Source organism: Vidua macroura, chromosome 27, assembly GCF_024509145.1.
Source record: "Vidua macroura isolate BioBank_ID:100142 chromosome 27, ASM2450914v1, whole genome shotgun sequence".
In the NCBI taxonomy this organism is placed as follows: Eukaryota; Metazoa; Chordata; class Aves; order Passeriformes; family Viduidae; genus Vidua; species Vidua macroura.
This window is the reverse complement of record NC_071597.1, coordinates 4,977,463-4,998,552: the sequence shown is the minus strand read 5'-3', so window position 1 is coordinate 4,998,552 and position 21,090 is coordinate 4,977,463. Positions and strand designations below refer to the sequence as shown.

General features: G+C 46.9%; 1 protein-coding gene across 2 annotated transcripts in view; it reads right to left on the bottom strand.

Moving 5' to 3' along the window:
• The window catches only part of MYO1D (myosin ID), a 154,697-nt gene extending 134,039 nt beyond the window's left edge, over positions 1 to 20,658 (bottom strand). For both annotated transcript variants that reach the window (XM_054000238.1, XM_054000239.1), the window contains exon 1: positions 20,463 to 20,658. In XM_054000238.1, the coding sequence (XP_053856213.1) occupies positions 20,463 to 20,557 (95 nt within the window). In that variant the 5' untranslated portion in view covers positions 20,558 to 20,658. The remainder of the gene's footprint in view (positions 1 to 20,462) is intronic.
• Between the last annotated feature and the right edge of the window lie 432 nt (positions 20,659 to 21,090).

The window sequence follows — 21,090 nt, the reverse complement described above, 5'->3', positions numbered from 1 at the left end:
ACTGTCTTCACACCACAGCTGACAGCAATGAAGAGAGGAGAAGTCCAGCTAGGCCATGATTTTAGCCACAGTCAGGCAGAATTTGGGCAGCTGTCTGTGCTGGTGCTCCCATCATGAAGCCATGGTTTGTACCCACCCCAGCAGAGGGAACCACCGGCCCTCTGAAGGCACGGGAAGGGCAGTTTGGGAGCACCAGGACAGTTTATTTATTAGCTGTGACACAGGGGCCGGCCAGGCCAGCAAGAGGCATTTCTGGCAGCACCGCTGCTCTGGGATCAAGGTATTATTTCAGCTATTGACAGGTCATTCAGAGAGGCATCCAAACAAGGGCCTGTTCCAAACAGAGAGGTCTGACACTGACACAGCAGCAGGACACAAGGTGCTGGCACTCCCAGGCAGAGCTGCAATTACAGCGGTGCCTCCCTCACAGCTGGCACTCACAGAATCACAGCAAAAACCAGGACGTTAAGAGCACAAGCATCCTGTATAGATCTGAAAGTAATGAAAACAATAAAAATAGCTATAAACCAGGTTCAATGACTTGTGACCACAAAACCCTACAGCAGAAAGACCTGCACCTTCCTCCACTGCAAAACAAGTCTCAGGCTGGTACCTTCAGTAAACGGATGTGACTTTGAAAATTAACCCCTCAGCCACCTTGGCCAAGGTGATCTGTCAGCAGTCACTGGCTTGGTTCATCCCTTCAGTACCTGACAAATCAGTAGTAAATACATGACAAGTATTTAGACCACATAATACTAATCTGAGTTTCCCCAAGCTGAGAGCTGATGCCACCTCCCAGAGTCATAAAAGCTTTAGACAGGAAAAAAAAACTTTAAAGCAATTTAATTCCTGCACTGCTGGTAAAATCCCCTGCTTTGTCTTAGGACTGAGAAGTTTCAAACATTCCCACAGGTATTGAACTGGAATGCAGGACTGCTCTTAGTTGATAGGACAGAGGGATCTTTGTGCCAGAGCATCCCCCAGGATTGCTCCTGCCAGGAGAGCCAGGGAGGAAGGTGCAGGAGCAGGAAGGGTTGTGTGAGAGGAGCTGCAGGGAGAGCACACTGAGCCCCAGGACCATCCCTGATCACTGCTATGGATGTGAACGCTGGAGAACTCAGAGGAAACCACAGTTTATCCTCAACACAGTAGTGAACACAGTAGAGAACAGTGCATCTAAATCATAAAATGGTACAAGAGGAGGAAAAGGAAATGAGTTTCCAAAACAGGATTAGACTCTGAAGTGAAACTCAGAGTCGCACTGACAAGCACAGGCCAAAGCTCCTGATAAAATCAAGCTCCTGCCAAGCTGTGCTGTCCCAGAATTCCATGTCTGAGGGAGAGGGACAGAATGACCCAACAGGGACCTGCCTCCTCTAGAGCCTGAGCAGGGCGTGAGCAGGGCACCATTCCTGTGTCCCCTGTCACTGTGCTCAGAGTGTCCCTGCTCTGCCCCACACAGCTCCTCAGCCCAAGAGCTGCTGCTGCTGCTGCTGCCACCTCCAAGAGCAGCCCAGTTTGGAGTACTGGTTGTGTGAACTCTTGGATGACACGCAAGAAGGCAATTTACTATCAGAAAACAAACACTGAAAATTCTGATTCTATCTCAGCCTTCCCCCCCACACAATAATATCCAATAGCTCAAGGATTCCCTAAATGGAAATGCAACTAATAAAAGGCTTAAAGGCCATCTCAAAGGAAAGCTGTGTGTGACAGAACATGGCCTGTCAATTCCACACACATTATTCCAGACTGCCTCAACTGACTCCATCTAGGGCAAAGGAAAAAAAAAAAAAAACCCAAGGAAAATGAAGTAGCTGGTTAAAGGGAATTTAAGGAGGTTCCTAACAATTCTTTTCAATATCAGGAAAACAGATTTAAAAACACCTCAGCTGTGTCTACTGTGCCAGCAGAACCAGAGCGCTTGATTCTTTCTCTGAACACAGCTCTGGTCAGATCCAGACAAAAAGGGTGGCAAAGCCACCCAAGACATTCCCCGGGGGCTGCTCTGGAGTCAGCCCTGGCTGTGGCACCTCCTGGAGCATGTTCAGAGAAGAAGAATTGCATGGGAGTTACCAGCTGCAGCCCTCCAGAAAACATGAAAAGAGAAGGTTTTCCTGGTTGTTTTCTGATTTCCCTGGCTGCACTGAGGACAGTCACAGGCACCTAGAGGGGAATAGGATACAGGCACCAAGGAGCCAGAGCCTTTATGGCCACACCTCACCTGTGTTACTTGGAATGGTGCTGCCACAACACAGCTCACAACCAGCTTTACACTGTTCCCTTGCTGAAATCACTACTTTGATTTCAGCCAAATAATTATATCTTACATAATGTGGCCACTAGCCAAACTAACAAAAGCTTTCTGAGGAAATCAACATGCCTGAAATTAGACTTGCCTTAAGATTTTAAATAAACTGAATGAACTCTTAAGCCATGGCAGTCTCTGGGCTGTGTCAGACGTGTGTTGTGCCTTCAGACTCTATTAAAAAGCAAGGAACAATGTCTGCCAGCTGGTTCTCTGCACTAGGAGCTGCAGCCACCATGTGCAGCCATAAAATGTGACTTGGAAAATTATGTACAGATGGGACGAGAAGTTTAGCATTTATAAGTTCTCTTGATAGCCTGCATTTGCTATAGATAAAAGCAAATCACAGTCTTTTCACAAATATCCTTTGCTTGAATTACTCAGAAAACTACCTTAGCATCAACATCTATTCAGCACAAGAGCAATGACGAGCTGAAGCACAGACAGGCCAAAAGGAAATCAAACTACTCAAGAAAATGGAATTACATCCTGCCAGACTAACAGCTCGTCTGTGTGCAGAGAGATTGACTGTCTCAAATCTGTGCTGTTGAGTTTTTTAAAGGCAAACACCAGCTCAGGGTTTTCGGTGGTGTGCAGTTCCTGCCTGCTGATGCCTTTGCTTTAGCACAGGGTTGGAGGCACACAACACCCAGTACCACTCCTGCTGGTAGAGAGAGAATTAATCGAAGAATTAAGAACACCCCCATAACCACAGCCAGTGCAGGACACAGACATCTTAAGCAATTGCAATATGATAGAAACAGCCATTTTTAGTCCTACCTAGCCATTGCAATCTGAAAGAGAGGTTGAAAGTTTTCTAGAGCATATAAAATGTACGTTTGGGTATGTACTTTCTGCTCTGAACAGAGCCTCAGTAAAATAAACAAACTTCCATGAAATTTATGGATACACCAACAAAACTCGTGTTGGCCAGCAGGGAGATTAAAAAAGAAAAATTACAGCAAACTATTCCTCAAGTCAAAACTAAATTCCAATTCAAAATATATAGGAAAAAAAAAGGCTGAGAATTTGGAGCTTTTGAATAAAATGTAATGCACATACTGAGTGTTATTAAAATTTTCAGAGTAATCAATTCTTCCTTATCACTGGTTTATCAAGGATCTTTTAAAGGTGAGTTATTGTCTCACTAAATCTAAAACCCAATCTTAATCTAAAGAACTCTCTCAGATGAACCCAGTTACCTATTCACCTTCAGAAAGACTATAACAAGAATATTTGAAATATTTGGTCTGGCAGGCTGGGTACATGACCTCATCCTGCCCAGTCTCCCAGAGGACATCTGGGATTGTCTGCAGTGCCAGTTCATAAGGCTTGGAAAGACAAACCCGAGCACTCAGCTGTGGCTGTCACCACGTCACTGCAGAGGGACCCTTCATCCCTCACCCACAGGTACAAGTGCTGCATTCTCTGGGGCAAGAAGCAATGGCACTTCTGCTGTTCAGTGAGAGCCTGAAAAAATGTCATCCCATATTCTGACCTGGGTGGGAATCACAGCACAAAGATGTGTAAAAAGGATATTTCAGTGCAGTGGTAAAAGTTTGAGACTGGAGTAAGTGTGAGGGCAAACAAAATGTGATCTGAGCGCTCCGGAGCAGCACTCCCTCCGTGGCAGCAGGGACTTTCTCAGTCTCCACCTGCCAAAATAAATTTGCTGCCATTTAAGGTTGTTAGATGTTTCCCCGATTAATCACTGCCGCGGAGCTGTGTCTCGGAGCCGGTTCCCCTGCAGGACGTTATACAACCGAGCCGGCCCTGCCAGCGCCAGGGAAGGGCAGCGGCTGGAGCCGGAGCTTCCAAGGGTGGAGTGAAGCTCAACCCCAGGGCTGCAGAGCTCCTCCCTCCCCGGGACACCACCACCGCAATCCAGGGAAGCCGGACCACCGCCGGGCAGGTGGGACTCTGCTAGAAACGTTTCCCTATCCAAGGAATTATTCCTGTTTCGACAGAAGGGATTTAAATTGGGAGGAATGAACCCAGTTAGGTCACCCTGTTGCTGCAACCCTGAGGGGGCACTAAAGCATTGATAACAATCTCCTTTTAGGAAGTAGTATCTATAAATATTTAGGAAGTACCTCTGTAAATTAGGGGTGGGGTGGTTTAAAGCAAAAGAAGCACCGTAACCAGGACAATGCATAGCTCACACTTTTGTTTTGATCCAAGTGTTTAACTTCACCCACAGAATCCATAAGTGGAGACAACTGTCTTCCATTTAACCTGTCATTTATTTCAAAAGGAATTCCATAAACACCCGTGATACAGACACGGCAAAGCAATTGCTCCTGGCTCCACACGAAGTGTTTTAAAAAGGACCAGAGGCCGGTGACAAAGATGTCAGCAACAAAATGCTGGAGAACAGAGATGAATGGGAAAGAGTGTCTTTAGCTGGGAAAAAAAAAAAAAAAAAGTTGCAGCTAGAAATCGTTTCAACTTCTATTCCAGTTGTGTGAAGTTCATCACAGCAGTATTTGACAGCTGCCACCCCAGGCCCAACTGCAGATGCTGCCACCCGTGATTAAGTTTGTACAAGAAGAACTTGCTTTGGGTAAGGCATGAGGAACTTTGCCCCCCTCTGCCTGTGGACGCTTCAGCAGATGCTGCTGTCAGAGGAGGTGGCAGTGCTAATTAGCTGGGGGACAGCCGTCTGCCTCTGATCAGGCCAGTTCTGCTCTCTGGGGAATCCACACCGCACAGATTCCAGACTGGGAGCGTTTTCCCCGGTTCTCTCAGGCCCATCCCATCAGCTCCACAGCTCCTGTGAAATGCAGCTACCATCCGTTTACCACCCACAACCAGGTCCGTGCTGCAGCTGAGGTTTTGCAAGGCGAAACTCTCACTTGAGTGGAGATAAGCCGGCACTATCTAGGAAATTAACATTCATTATCCACCAGGACTCCCACAGGCTGCTGCCAGCAGGAGTCTGTCTTCTGTAGGAGATCTACAGAAACCAGCCAGGAGGCAGAGGACTCTCAGCAATAACAGTGTTGCTTTCCCAAAGGTGACCTTGGGCAATTTCCACTCCCAGTTACAAAACCATGGAGGGCAGGAGAGCAGCAAAACCGTGAATTGAGGGTTTTGTTGCTCTTTAGTGGACAAATGGGGGAATAAACACAAACTAAAAGCCATAGAGGCTACCAGAGAAAGTTCACTGACTACTGGATACAATATTCAGTAGCCTAAATAACACACACTGTAATAGCCTGGCTTATTTTTTGCTATAGGTGGATCTGGCAAATATGAGTCACCTTTGGAGGAAATCCCAAAGTGCTCCCCTACCACAGTCATATCTGTACACAGAAAACAAGGAACTAAGTTCATAACCAAAAAAAGCCACCTTCACCTTGCCACTGGCGTTGGCCAAATTTGCCAGGGAGTTAATTTCCAGCTGGGAAATGTTAAAGCAAATGTTGATTAAGATCACAGGATGGTTATATTTGGAATTAGAGGAACAAAGTGCCTAAAGTATCTTCACAAGTGTGATCTAACAAATGAGTTTTCATGAGATCCCACGATACACTTGGTAAGAAACCAAGTCATAGCGAGACAAGATAATATCCACTTAATAGGAAGTGGTTTTTATTGCTATTTTAACTTCTCTGTGATGCAATTTAAGGCAAATCTAACAAGAAAAAGAGGCCAGTTTCACTCTGCAAATGTGAAACCCCCAAAGCAAATGAGTGGCAAACACTGCAGAGGCATCCAGAAGCACCAGAAATGATTAATCCTGAGCATAATTATAGAATGGAACAGCACAGCAAGGACTGGCACTGGGGTAAGACTGTTGGGTCTCTGTGGCTCCCAGAGGAGATGGCTGAGAGCAGGGCCCTCCAGCCCTCCAAGGCTGAACCAAGAGAATCATGCTGGAAAGGAAACTCTAACACAATTAACATTAACATAGCCTGGGGAAAGGAAGATTGTGAAGACCTCACAGCACCTTCCAGTGTCTGAAGGGGCTACTGGGAAGCTGGAGAGGGACTCTGTCGTGAACTGTGGTCACAGGACAAGGCAGAATGGGTACAAATTTTAAAAAGGGAAGTTCAGATTAGATATTGGGAAGAATTTTTTAATTTGAGGATAATGAGACACTGGAACAGGTTGCTCAGGGAGGTTGTGGATACCCCAACTCTGGAAATGTTCAAGGCCAGGCTGGATGAGGCCTTGGGCAACCTGGTCTAGTGGGAGGTGTTCCTGCCCGTCATGGGACTAAATGGTCCCTTCCAACCCCTTAACATTCCATGATAAAACAGCTCAGAAAAGGTGTCCATTGAGACCTTCTGTAAGCTCCCTAATGGGACAGGTAGGAGAAGGGAGGGGATCAGTGGGAATTGAATGCTGAGGAAGGTCTGTCACCCTGTGCCAGCAGGCCTCCCAGTGTCACCTTGTGCCACCAGTTCCCACCCTGGAAGGCACTTGGGGATCTTGAGCAGAGAAGCAAAAGATCCTTTTTCCAGCCAAATCAGTTCCCAGGCATTAACAACAGCACCTGAAAGCACCTAAGGGCAGGGACATCCCTCCTGAAACCCCTCAGTTCTTGTGTGACAATACAGTTCCTGTGAAAGGCAGTTCTGACGTTCCCCACTCCATAAAAATCCATCTGCTGCCATTACTTTCTCAGTGTTCATTCAAAATTTCTGTGAAACTGAAAACTACTCCACTTTTCCTCTCTGAGTGAAAGATGCAATTTCAAAGTCAAAATCCTTGGCATGAATACTCCATGGCAGGAGAAGTTAATCGCAGACAACCCAAGGGGACAGTGGCAGCAGCAGCAACACTGAGAAGGGATGGAAAAACAAGTCTGAGAAATAAATTTCACCACTTGTGGTTTATTCCACATGTATCATAATAACTATTGTTTTTTCTTAAAACACACCCTGTTAGAGTAAAAAGAATACAACCACCCTCACCCTTATTATGGGGGTTTTAGCTTTCATCACTGTGAAGTTGGAAACAACCACAGAATATGTGAAAGATTTAAACATCAGAGAGCAGAAGAAGACCAGGCAATGCTTGCACTTGCCAGTGCTGCTCCTCCCCTGTCCTCATGGATAAATGCATGGTTTGCAGCTGATATGGGATAGGATGGTTTTCTAAGTTGATTTCTCCCCTGATGAAAAAAAGAAACTATTTGGCACTGATAGCAGTGGAGGGTACAAAGAGTATCAAAACCCAGGTCAAAACACAAAGAAATCTCTGTCTTCAGAGATAGAAACTTTCAGTTTGCAAAATATTCATTGCACTCTGTTACTTAGGGAATTAATCAAAGGCTCCCACTCTCCATGTGACACCCAGGGAGGAGCATATGGGTGGGCACAATTGGGCAATTTTCCTGTACAGCAAATTATTTGGGATCTGGCCATTGGAGCTATCAGTTTCCACATCAAGTACCTCATTAGGATAAACAGAGGCTGCTTGTTTGCCTTGAACAAGGCCAGCCAGTACATCTATATATGAAAGGTAGGAGGTAGGGATATTTTCCCCTGAAAGCTTTCCCAGACTGGTTCTGGGGCTTACCCTGCTCATCAAGACACAAGAGAATTTGGCACTTGAGGTGAAACATCCTTTGTCAGGGCACAAAGGATGGGAAGGTGCTGTGGGAATTACAGCCAGCACAAGATTTATGTCACATAACCAGGGACAGGTAAAGAGGAGCCTTCAAACAAGGCAGCAAAGGTGTCTTAATAAAAAACCCCAACAAATATCTGACTATGACTACTTAACTGTTTGAGCTTCCCACATCCCCTGTACAACATCAACTTGACACTGACCAAGCCAGTCTTTCTGTAAGAACCTGTTCACTTATCCCTCCTGTGATTTATTGTGGTTTAAGTGCACATTAATAAATGTAACTCTAGCAAATGATTCCTTTCATTTGGTCAAGGTGCCACAGAATGTCTTCAAAATTCACCAAGTTTACTGCATTTAACTTCTGTTATTCTTTCCTAGGTACAAAGACAATATGGGAAAGGTTAAAATGTATCAGATGGAGTTGAACATTTTGAAATACTATGCCCCAATTTTACAGTTCCCATGATTCAGCTATAAAGTTTGCAACACAACACATTTTTGTTTGTCCGCTAGAACGAGGGATCTGTCCATCTGCACTGGGTGTGCTCACTAGCTTTGATAAACAGCCTCTCAGGAAAGCAGCTGAGCAGCCAATTACCAATCAGTTACAGACAGAACTCTTGGGAGAAGACCAAGATTGACACAAGTTTTCTCCCTAAATTCAGTAGCAACACATCTGAGCTGGCCCTGAAGCCAATCACAGCCTGTGGTGTGAGAGCAGAGCCCCAAACCCACATTATCCCCTCACAGCAGCCCTGGGAACAGTGAACATCTTCCTGCTCCAATGGCTCATCCAGCAAGCAGCAGGTGCCACCTTGGCTCCTCCATGAGAGCATCCAAGATCCAGAAACCCAGCAGAAAAGCAGGACAGAAACAATCAGGCATTCTTTAGGTTTATGAAAGATTTGAGGTTTCCTGCATGGCAGGACACGATATACGTGGCATCTTTTAGGAGATGGGTGTCCCCCGTCACTCGTTCCTGGCTTTCCCACTCCTGCCAGCCAGCTGGAGCCTGGCACTGCTCCTCAGGGCACAAGCACTCAGATACAAGCCCCACAGCACCCATGATTCCAGCATTCCCGGTGACAGCCTGGCACCAGCTTCCCCCACACTGCCTGCAGGGAGAGCACCAAAAATCAAACCAGGCAGCCAAGACATTTGGTGAAAAACAAGATTTGTTTTGACAATAAACGGCCCCCCTTTTAAGTCTCAAAAAATTTAAGCCCTTAATGGAAAACATGTTTTCTATCGACTGATTGGGAAAATGAAGCCAAATATTCCCAATCATTTCAAAATTGTTTAGCTTTCCTTCAGTTTCCTACGAAGCCCAGCTCTCAGGGTTTCATACCAGGTTTAGAAGCTTTACACTTCACACAGATCTGCTTTTCCCTGGCGTTTCCTCAGAGGGGTTCAAGTTCCGTAACCAACACGGAGTCAGAGAACCAGCTGCCAGACACTGAGAGGTCTAGCTCAGGAATGTCTGCATCCTTGAAAGCCAGGATGCAGCATGGCCCAAAAAACAAGAACAAAGACAAGATTTCCATTGTTTGTTTTGCTGGAGACATAAATGCTACATTTATCAGGAAAGGGATACTCCTGTTTCTATCCCAGTACTGCAGCACAGGCGTTGTTCGTGTCCTCCTCACCTGGAACAGGTCAGAAACCACACAAAGCAAAGCTCCTTTCTGACTGCGACACAGGCAAACTCAAAAAAGGAAATGCTGATTATCAAGCAGCACTGTCCGCAAAGTCAAACATCCAACCTCAGGCTTATTTTAGAAAGGCTCCCTGGTAATTTGCCTGTGCTTTTGAAAAGCAAGGAATATGTTTTGAATTATAAGAGGTTACAGGGACATTTTTGCGGTAAATTTGGACTTTCATTTGCAAAAAAAAAAACCCTCAGTGCTACAGAGATCCTTTCGGAAATAACATTTTTTTGTCATTGCTAAGCACTTTTCAACAAAAGTTTAACAGCTACTGTTCCAAGGAGGTGTTTACATCCAGCTTTAAAAGAATCTGGGGGTTCTTCTGTCCCTGGAAGCACAGAGAAAAGCAGCACAGTGTCCTTCTGTCAGTCTGAGAAGCAAACAAGGGAGGACATTCTCTGCATGATGCATGGGCAAAACTTTTTCTAAGCAAGTTCACTTGAAGACTCCAGTGCTCCAGCTTTGGTGTTTTAGGATTCTTCTGGGGCCCAAAATGTATTTACAGCTCTTTGAGCCTGTTTTCATTTGCTCCCCTGGTCTTTACACCCGGGATCAAGAAGCAACAACACACAAAGAAGCTGGTATTAAGGAGCAGTGGAAGGCACCATTTTCCACCTCGGAAGTTTATAAACTCCATATCCAGTTCCTTTATAAACACTGCAGGGGAGGGGAGGCCTTCAAGGAACCATAGCTGGAGTTTTCTTTTGAAGATGAAATTTACTTTATCATTCATTCTTGTAACTTAATCTATTTAGCTGCAGCATAGCAATCTGAATAGCAGCAAAAGTTTTAGTGTAAACATCTCAGTGATGTGATGTGGAGAATGAAAGCTTCATTGTGCCCTGATGGCCATGGTGTGAAGGCTTTCACAGCCACCGTGGTTTTTACCCCTCCAAATGCCATGGAAGAGCTCTCCCCAAAGAAAGCCTACAGTTCCTACAGTGAGAAAGGGGATTTTTGTTTCAGTTTGTTTTTCTTTGCTATTCACAGTGAGACAGCCTTTGCTGCCATCCAGTAGCTGTTGAAAGATGGGTTCTCATTCCTGCTCGGCTGTTGAGCTCCCTGGGCAGGATGCTGCAGTGAAGTGCTGGAGTTCCCTTTAGTTCCCCTGCTGTGAGTTTGTCCTGGGCACCATAAACAAACCCCAGGGCAATGATGAAGGCACTGATGCTGTAATGGGAGACAGATAATGAAAGGGAACCTTTCCTAAAAATTTCACCTGGTGCCTCAAAGCATAGTTCATTTAAGGAGCAGCCATGCACACCTGCTCTCCATGAGAATGGGACAAAAAAACTTCTTGTTAGGGACCCCAGAACAAAGGGATTTATTCCAAGGCTGCCAGAACTTCCAGTGAAACATGGTTTGAGTTGGCTTGATGTGAAGAAAGATGCAGGGGCAAGGGCAAAAATCCTTTGTGTCTGGAGATGGAGTTAAACCCATCACCCCAAACAGCACATCCAGCCCCAGCAGCACATCACACTCCACATATTGCAGAGTCCTGCCACAAATCTCCAGTTTTTGTTTCCCAGGAATATGTAATGAGCCTTCAGGCTTCTCAAGTTGAGTTACATCAACCTTAAACAGGAACATATCAAGATACTCTGATGAGATAATTTTCTACCTGAACAACCTCAAGCAGGATAACATCGGGGCAGACTCTGTCCAGACCCAAGAGAAAAAGAGCTCCAACAGGTTGGGACCCAGCGTGGAGCCAGGAAACAACTTGAGCAGATGAACATGATAATCAGTGATTGCAGCACTCCAAACCTCCTGCCATGGCACACTTTGTGTGTGCTCCATAAATTACACATGAAGGAGGAGGCAGTGTCTTTGCTGGAAGTTATATGGTGTTCCTTGCATGCCAAAAGAAGCAACTGCAGGAAAAGCACAGGAACGCTGGTCAGAAAGTTCTCAGACAGACATGGCACAGATCAGTCCTGCTGGAGAAACTGATAAACACAGGGAGGAGATAAGCTGTGTTCTGAGGTAGAACAGGAGGGAGGCAAGGAGATAGGTGAAGGAGATAGAACTGAGAGCAAAAGTAATCTTTGTAGATAACTCTGAACAAGCTCTGTGGGAAAGGGGGTTTGTCAGTGCACAAGAGAAGAAACGAGCACAAAAATCAGTGTGAGGTGACTCTGGGCAAGACTGGGCTCTGTGTATGGCTCAGGCTTGGGCCTGACACCACAGGGGAATACCAACACCTGACTTGGGATGCAAAGGCCTAGAAAGGATCGAGTCCAACAGTGCAGGTGGAACAAGGGAACTGCTCTCCAGAGGAGCTCACTTGCTCCAGCCCCAGGAAATTCCAGCTGACAGACAGGGCAAGGCTGGGAAGATCAGCCCAAGATCAGAGATGACACTGGGGAGCTGAAGGGACATAAACAGCAAGGGGAAAAGCTAGGCAGAGGTGCTCAGCTGCACACTGAAGGTACTGAAAGAGGAAAGAGGAGTCACCCATGATGACCAGGAGAGTACTGCAGTTACAGAAATATGGGAAGTCAGCAGGAGAAAGGAAGGTCAGGTGGGACAACACTTCTTGGAGGACAGTGGGAGTCAATGCCTGACATGCTGGAGTTGAGCAAAAAACATCCAAGGTTGAGAAATGACACTGTGGCAGATGGCTGCCCAGGGACACAGAACTGGTTTCATGCCGTATTTTCACCCAGTGGTATGTTTTTCTGGAAATAAAGCTCTGATCAGACCAGCCCAACAGTCACACAGAAACTGTTCTCAGAAGTGTTGCTGGGCAAGTGGCAGCCATAGGACAGGTCACTGCCAACTTTTAAACCCAGAAGGGAAGGTCAGCAGCATCCCAGCAGCCAGGAAACGTGGGCTGCAAAATGCTTCAGCAGAACAGGACAGAACTGATGAACAAATATTCCAGCACTGCTCAAGAAGAAATTTTGAAGTGTGCACAGAAAAATGCTCAGAAACTATTAGGGGCAGGCAGAATGGAAAATACCACTGAGAATTAAAGCAAGAGCAGGCTTGTTATGCTGCAGTCAGTTCTGCTGCTGAGCCTGAGAAGTTGAGCCCTGCAAGACAATCAGTGATGAGAGGGTTGGGTCCTCTGGCTTATCAGTAACAACTATTTTATTTAAAAGGCCTTTCCAAGATATCCTCCTCCTCCTGCCTCAGCTGGGCCCTGACAGGAGAGTATCTGCTGTCCATCTAAACCACCACCCAAAGAACTGCCCTGGGTGTTGTTGCCACACACAACTCAGAGACCAGTAAAACCTCATTCCTAGCCAAAGACAGAGGTTATCTCAGGAACAGTTTAATGGCTTAGATTTGAAGAAAAATGAAGTATTTTCAAAAAAGTTGAGTCTATCTAATGTCCCTTTTTCACTCCCAATGACAGAACAGCCTCACAGCCAGGCTGTTCTTTCAGAACTTGAAAGCCACAACTGAACACTTTTACACCTGGTCTAATACAGGAACATCAGCATGTGACAGCAGCATCAGGAGCTGAGATCTCATCACATCTCACCAAAAAAGCCCTTAAAGAAACAAATCTTCTTTACAAATTGTAAATTAGAAATTGTGTATTTGCTTCAGAGAACTGGAAATGAGCATTTGCGACCAGGGGACACACAGCTCCCCTACTTCACACTTACAGGCAAAACTATGTGCAGATATGTGTTTCCTTCTCCCCCTCTCAGAACTCCTTCATTCCATAAAAAGATGCAATTGTGACCCAGGGATGCAGAGAGGGATGATGTAACTCCAAATACCTCATGAGATCTGCATCTTTAAAGGAATTCAAGTAAATATCACTTCAGGTGGTGTCAAAGCCTGCTCAGCCAGAAGAAATGCAAAGAGGCAAAGAAATGCAAGGGCTCAGTGAGTGTTAGATCAGTAAAGCACCTGGAGAGGCAGATTTCTGAACAGAAGTCAATGCAAAGGACTCTTAACTAAAGGAGGCCATGAGACTCATTGGAAGTATTAGCAAATATTTACTGTAGGAAGTTAGCAGCTCTTGGAGTCAACCTTCAGCTGGTGAAAATCAGCAAGTGATGACAAATCAGTTAAGATTATGCAGGTTACACAAGCCACCTCAAACATGGAGTAGTCAAAGACCAGAACAGGATTCCACTTGACAGCATCCCAAACAGATGCACTGCTACTCTGAGGAGCTTCAAGACCCACAGCACTTCATCAGAATCTACAAAATTATTGCAGAGTAAGGATGAAAGCCAAAAGGCTGCTGAGGAATTCCTAAATTACCAGCTGATTTTTGTAGATATACTTTGTGTAAACAGCAGGAAAAAAAGACTTTAAAAATGCAAGAAAGAGCATTTTCTATTGAGCTAATCCCCCATAGTTCTGATTACTTCACTGATTCTGTCAGGTTTTTCTGTTTGTTTCACACCTGATGCCATATGCCATGGATGTCACTCCCCAAGTTGCTGCACCTACCACAACTAAATGTTGTTACCTGTGCTCCGGCAAGGACCAGAGGCAGCTGGGGGCAGGACCAGCAGGTCTGGGGCACAGCATCAGCAGCCTCAGAGTTTACAAGTACAAGGCACCTGAAAGACTGATCTCATTCATAAATCTGACCTCATATATTATTCAACACCCAGGTGCTAAAATTATTAAACACTCCCCCACCCAGCTGCTATAAAAAGACTCCTGTAAAACTTCCCTCTAAGGAGGCTTTCATCAGGCAGGGAGGGCAGATGTGCTAAGGAAGGCCCAGTGAAACCAGATAAACTCAGCACATATGGAGGCAAAACAAACCCCAGGCTGGACACCACCTCATTCAAAGCCTGGTTCATGGGAATTCCAGTCAGGAATCCCAGAGCACACCTGCAGCAGCTCCAGGTGTCCACGGGCTGAAGAGTCCCTGTGGAGTGGGGAAGCTGGCCTGGATTCTCCCTTTGCTACTCCTCTGGTTGAGATTTGCTTTTTACGTGAGATCGATGGCCTTTTCTACCTCTGAAGATCAGGCTGGCCCCAGGCCAAGCTGGTAAGTCAAATTTTGATGGACTAAGGGGAATTTTCATTCCATTCATTCCAAACTGTGACACAAGATGGCTTCTACAGGTTGAGTAACTCTGAGGAAGCCAAGAAGGGCTGATGAGACTCAACTGCTGCTGGCCTGCGTAGAGGAAGGAGTGTCCTGAAGCACCCGGAGGCAGGTGCCCCTCTCCAGGGAGAAAGCAGCCTCTTCCCAGCAGCTCTTTAATCCAACACCACATGAACAATTCAAATATTCATAACTATTTAGAATGAGGAAATTAAAATGGCTTAAAGGCATGAAAAGCTTGTTTATGAAGCATGAATATTTCATTAGCAAAAGCACAAATGAAACTAAGCATTCACATAATATTTCCTCTGCTGGGATTAAATACAGTTTATTACTTCATGGGAAACCAAACCTCTCCCACCGCAATTTCAACCCCAAATATGAATGTTTAAGATGGTGCTCAAAAAGATAAGGAAGTCAGTGTAAAAACATCAGTGTAATACGGACAGCACCCTTCACACTCCAAAACTGCAACTGAGGTTCATCAAGGGAAGAACAGAAAGGGCATGGTACCGAGCAAGAACAAATGGGACCCACAGCTGGGCTAGGAATTGTTCCTAATGGATCACAGGGATACCCGTTTCCTGAAGATGGAGACAAACTGAAGCATTTGTTCAACACTAGAACTTGTGCTTGCTTTTCCAGACCAGAAAAAGGAAAGGAAAACAATCCAGTCTGCAGATCTAGGGGACACTGAATGGCAGAACATGAGTTTGGCCTTTCAGAACTTAAAGTACTTCCCTGGAAGTGTCCTAGACCAGGGACTTGAAGAACCTCCTCCAGTGGAAGAGACGTGGGGGTGGAACTTTAGGGTCCTTCCAACCCAAACTATTCTGTGATTTTAGAATTCTAAAGAATGGTCTCAACTCGCCACATCATCCAGAAAAACAACGGGGTTTTTTTGACAGAGGCCCAAAAGGTATAACCTCCACACAACAACCTCAAGAAAACCCCTTTGAGATATCCCTCTGCAGCATTTAAAGCCCAATTCCCCATTCAGTTTGCTCCAACATTTTTCTAGGACTCCAGCCCATGTCTCAGCCCTGCCTGCAAAGCAAACACTTCCTTCAGCACCAAATACTTCTAGCATATTCTCAGGAGGACCAGATTTTCAGTATAGATTCTTGATGCCAAAACTATTAATAATTATAGCAAATTTATCTATGTTTCAAATGGCCCTGCAATAAATACAGATCTAGACCTGTTGCCTTAATCTGAAAATGCTGGGGTTTGTGAGATAGTTGAGAAACATTAGAAAAACACTTTTGTGTGTTTTTAAGTGAACACAGAGCTGTGTTCTTATGAAATGGTGCTTTAAGAGGCCAGAAGTCACCACATCCACAGGGAGACAAATGCAAGGACTGTTAACCCATAGATCTTTGTACCACTCCAGGCTCAGGTGGCCTGGGATGACCAAGAACTATCTGAGTAGCAAGTACAGCCTTCCACAGCTGGTTTTATGCTGGAAGTACTTAAAAGAAGAGCAAAACAATCCCAAATTCATTTTACAATCATTATACATCACCAGGTGCTCTCACTGTCTTCCTTTCACACATCCTTGAATTCTTTAATAACGGTGACACAGATCTGTTGTGTTCCAGGGGGGATTTGCACAATGCTTATTATAAATGAGCAACTCCCTAGAAATCAGTAGAGGATGAGTCAGGTAGCACCTGCTCACAATGCAGATGTGGGAACACAAACACCACGAGCACACAGCTCACATCAGACCACCCCAAACACTGCCCTGATGCTGCCCTGTGTAATTCTCTGCTTTTCCCTGCATTTCCATGTGGTTTCCCTCTCCCAGTGGTTCAGGGGTGCTGGGTTTGCCCCCAGCTGGGCCCCCACAGGATCCTATTGCCTGGCACAGAGTGTGTGGGTCACATCTGACTGTCCTGGCACACACCTGAGACCCCGGGAGGAGGAACTGCCCTGCAGTGACTCCCAAAGGCATCGCCAAGGCTGCACAACAGATAATTGAAGAACTCCTTCTTGGCATTCCACACATCCCATTTTTAATGTTCTGAGGTTTGATCTGTTTGTCAAGACAAATGCAAGCTGTACAGAACAGTGAGCGGTCTTTGCAGTGCAATACAAGAAATCACCTGATAAACCAGAATATTTCATAATTCTGAAAAATAAGCTTCCTTACAAGGAAGTAAATTAAAAATGGTAACTTTTACTACTTGAAATTTTCACTATGGCATTAAGAAAATGAGGTGGTACACTTTCTTGCTTCTCTTACTCAATAGTTTCACCTACGCCACAATTTCTGCAAAAGCTGAGCAGCTCTGGCCAGACCAACACTTCCTTTCCACAAGCACCATCTCAGTCCACCTGCCATGGAATAGCCATGGTCATGTTAAGTCAAATGCAGTGAAATAGAGAGTTTTACCAAGTCCAAAGCATTCTCCCATCACTTACAGCAGGTAACACTTGACCACAGATAAATACTTGCCTGCCAGTGGCAGGACCCGAGAGTTGCTAGACACAAAAAGATTCCCTATTTTAAGGAGTCCTTCAATTAATCCGATGTCCTGGGATTGGAATTGTCAGTTACTCCTGCAGCAGTGCAGAGATGAGCAGGCACTCACTGAAGGGATAATGGGCAATTGCTGACACAAACCACTCAAATACAGCTGTTTTAATAATTCCAATCTATGAGCATTCCAGAAACAATTGTCTGTTACAACTTTGGAGGTTGCTATAAAGAAACAAAGCTACTGAGTCCACACAGACCATTCCCATAGTCCTGTTTTTTTTTTTTTTTTTTTTTTAAATTATTCTGATGACTAAGAATCACAACCAGACACTGGGATGAAGCACACTCAAGACTAAGGAATTCAAGGACAGGATGACTTTTATTTACAATAAAGTGTAACATGCAGTGACTGCTGAGTGTCCAAAGAAACATTCATTAAGTAGCTGTAAGACACAGCCACGAAAAGGTACTGACACAGTGATATCCCTGCTGAATCACCACTCAAACTTAAAAATAACTGGGCATGAGTACTGGGGCTGGGAAATGAGGTAGTAAATTCACACTGCATCCACCCACCTATCCAGGCACACTCATCCAGCCCATGTCAACACCACAGAATTCAAATACTACACTAATGAAAAGTGCAGCTTCACCATTCGTCTTTTTCCCACTAGAGACATCCTTGGGGAAATATCCTTGCATGCACCAAAACTGGTATGATTTCAATTCCACCCACATCTGGGCTCACTTGGGAACTAAATCCAGCACAGCCCGTCTTGGGTCAGCCAGTGACCCCGAACAAAAATAGCTCTGGCAGAAAGCTGGATTTATGGAATAGGGTGGAGCCCATCCAAGTGTAAACTGAACAAACCCGCCATGGGCACTCAGTGACGGAGCAGCAGCAACTCCTTCCCTCTGCTCAGCACACACCCAGCACAAAGGGGACTGCCATCGCCACAGTGACACAGCCAACCCTTGAGCAGGTCCTGAGCTGGGTCTCACACAGTGTCCTACGTGTCAGCACCAAGAGTCAATCGCCCTCTCCAGAGCAGTAAAATGTGAGCAGCAGGTGTTGCCTGAGTGTTGTAAAGCAGCGGCAGCGGGGTCAGGGCAGCAGCACAGGGCCACCACACAGCGCCCAATGCCCGGCAGAGCTCAGCAGCTTCACGGAAAAGCCACACTTTTGGGAAATCACATCAGCTTTCCCAAATGTCCCAGTGCAGACAGGCCTGGAGGCAGGGGATGACAGCACCAAGGTTAGAAAAATTAACAGTATCAATCAGCTTTTGACAAAAGCTTGTTCTGCCCACAGCACAGACACCAGATGACCTTGAAGCTCAGGCAGAGCTTACGGCTGGGCGAGAAGAACTCAAGTCTGAACTGTTGTCAGAGGATAAGCCTGGGTTTGGGCAGGTCTAGTGCCAGGGACCAAGGCACTGCAGGTAAACGGGGCCTCCAAGGTATATCACACACAGCAGGGATGTCCTGGATACACCCTCAGGCACCATCAGCAACAGCACAGAGAAAAAAATAAACAAAGTTGCACATTTATTGTAAGGATCCAGGACTGCTGGCTTGTTCTTCTCATGCCTCCGTACAAAATTAGCAAAGTCTGTCCCTGAAATGCACCTCTCAATGGATTCCTAAAGGCAACCAACATGCCACGTTGATTTTTAAGTTATAAATCCATTTCCAATACTTCATTTAGATTTCTAGTACACATTAACCAAAGAATAAAACCCCAAGAACAAACCATGACACACAAGTTTCCTGCTAATTATAAAGATATTGCGTGCAAGCCCTTTCTAATACAATTACAATGTCATGGAGTGTACAAATGAGAAACAAATTTAAACTTTTAGAGGCACTGCAAAATTCATTTAAATCTGAAATCATGTTCAAAGCTCAACGATTCTCACTATGATTTTCTTATATTCAAACACAAATCCCTCTTTGCCCAAGTAGAAATCCAAAATATAGAAGGAAAAAAGCATAAAGTATGTTGGTTGTTATTACACCCCACAGGATCTGAGCCCTCACCCTGCAGCATCTCAGGGCACAGGGACAGCTGTGTAGTACAGAAATTCCCAAGCACATCGTGGCTGAAGCAGCCAGATCGCAAAATCTACAGACTTCATCCAGAAGAGGCAACACAATTGTCTGAAAAAGCTTAATATTCTCCCTCCTCAATAGTCTGAAGCCTGCTGAGGGAGCTTAGCCTACCTCCCATCTATTGCCACAGCCACTCTCAGGGGCCTCCAACAACACCAGGGATATCACAAGTGACTGATTCCAAAACCCACCGGAACACAAGCGGCAGGACAGGAACAGGCAGGAAAACCTGAGCAGAACAGGGGAGGGACACAAGCCAGCAAGTCACATCTTTACCCCAAAAGCTTCTCTTTGGCAATTATCAAATCCTTGCACAAGCAGGGGCATAAGAGTTTATCAGGAGGAGATCCCATGAATTTTTTATAATGGAAAGTGAAAAGCAGCCACAGACTTAGGGTCTCCCGGCTGTCCTCTATCAGTGCTGCCCAGGATTTAGTTGTGCTTGAGAGGGAACAGGCAGGAAAATGTGGATCCTTCCAGCATCCACCACATCTACAAGGGAAATAAAACCATAAAGATCACAAAATGTTAGCGCAGCAAGTCTACACCAGCGAGCGGCTGCAATGCCCCCGTGGGATGGAGCAACCTTGGACTTGGTGACTTTTATTGCTCTTTTTCTTTCTCTCTAAAGCAACTTTGCAGAATGTCAGCACAGGCGAGAAACCCAGCAGAGGGGAGTGGGGACAGACTGCCCAGAGCAGCTGTGGTTGCCCCTGGATCCCTGGAAGTGTCCAAGGCCAGGCTGGACGGGGCTTGGAGCCACCTGAGATAGTGGAAGGTGTCGCTGCCATGGCAGGGGCGACACTGGATGGGCTTTAAGGTCCCTTCCCAACCCACCCCACCCTGTGTTTCTGTGAAGGGGGAAGAACAGCATACTGTTTAAAAGTCCTTAAGGTCCCTTCGCTCCTAAACCGTTCCATGGTCCCATGAGGGAGGTGGGCACTGAGGCAGGTGACTCCGGAGGGAGATTTTCCAGAGGGGGGACTGAGAGCCGCCGCAGCCCCCAGGGCTTGGTGCACCCCGAGCACCCTCATCTTTACACGGCTCTTCCACTTAAATAGAAAAATCCACACTTTTGTGCGGGTTTGCTCCGTCAGGGACGGGCAGCAGGCGGAGGAGGCTCAGGGAGGGTTTCGGCTCCCTCACACTCCATCCCAAGCGGGCCGTGTGTGAGGGGAAGACCCGCCGAGCCCCGGGGCGGTGGGGCCGCGCCGCCCGCCCCTCACTCACCGCAGCCGGAGGTTCGCCATGAACTCGGGCATGGTGACGGCGTCCATCAGCACGAAGTCGGCTTTGCCGAACTCCAAACTCTCCTGCTCTGCCATGGCGGCCACTGGGACGGCCGGGACCGAGACGGGGGCCGAACTAGGAGCGGGACCGGGACGGGATCGGGCTCGGGATCGCTCCCGCCGCTCCCCGGGCGGGGGGGTGTGGGGGTGTCACCTGCGGCGGGGCGGGGCCGGGGCTGTGAGGCGGCTCCGCGCGGCGCCCCCTGGCGGCCGCAGAGGGCACGGCGCTCCCGGGGCGGGGCGGGGCGGGAGCGCCCCCTGGCGGCGGGAGCCGCGCGCTGCAGGCGGGGATCCCCGGGAAAGGGCACCGGGAGCTCCGGGAGACCGGGAGCGATGTGAGCCCTGGAGCAGCGACTGTGCTGCCCGGGCCGGGGGATCCCCAGCACAGCGGGACCGGGAGCTCCGCGATGGGCGATGTGAGCCCTGCAGCAGGGACTGTGCTGCCCGGGCCGGGGGATCCCCAGCACAGCGGGACCGGGAGCTCCGCGATGGGCGATGTGAGCCCTGCAGCAGGGACTGTGCTGCCCGGGCCGGGGGATCCCCAGCACAGCGGGACCGGGAGCTCCGCG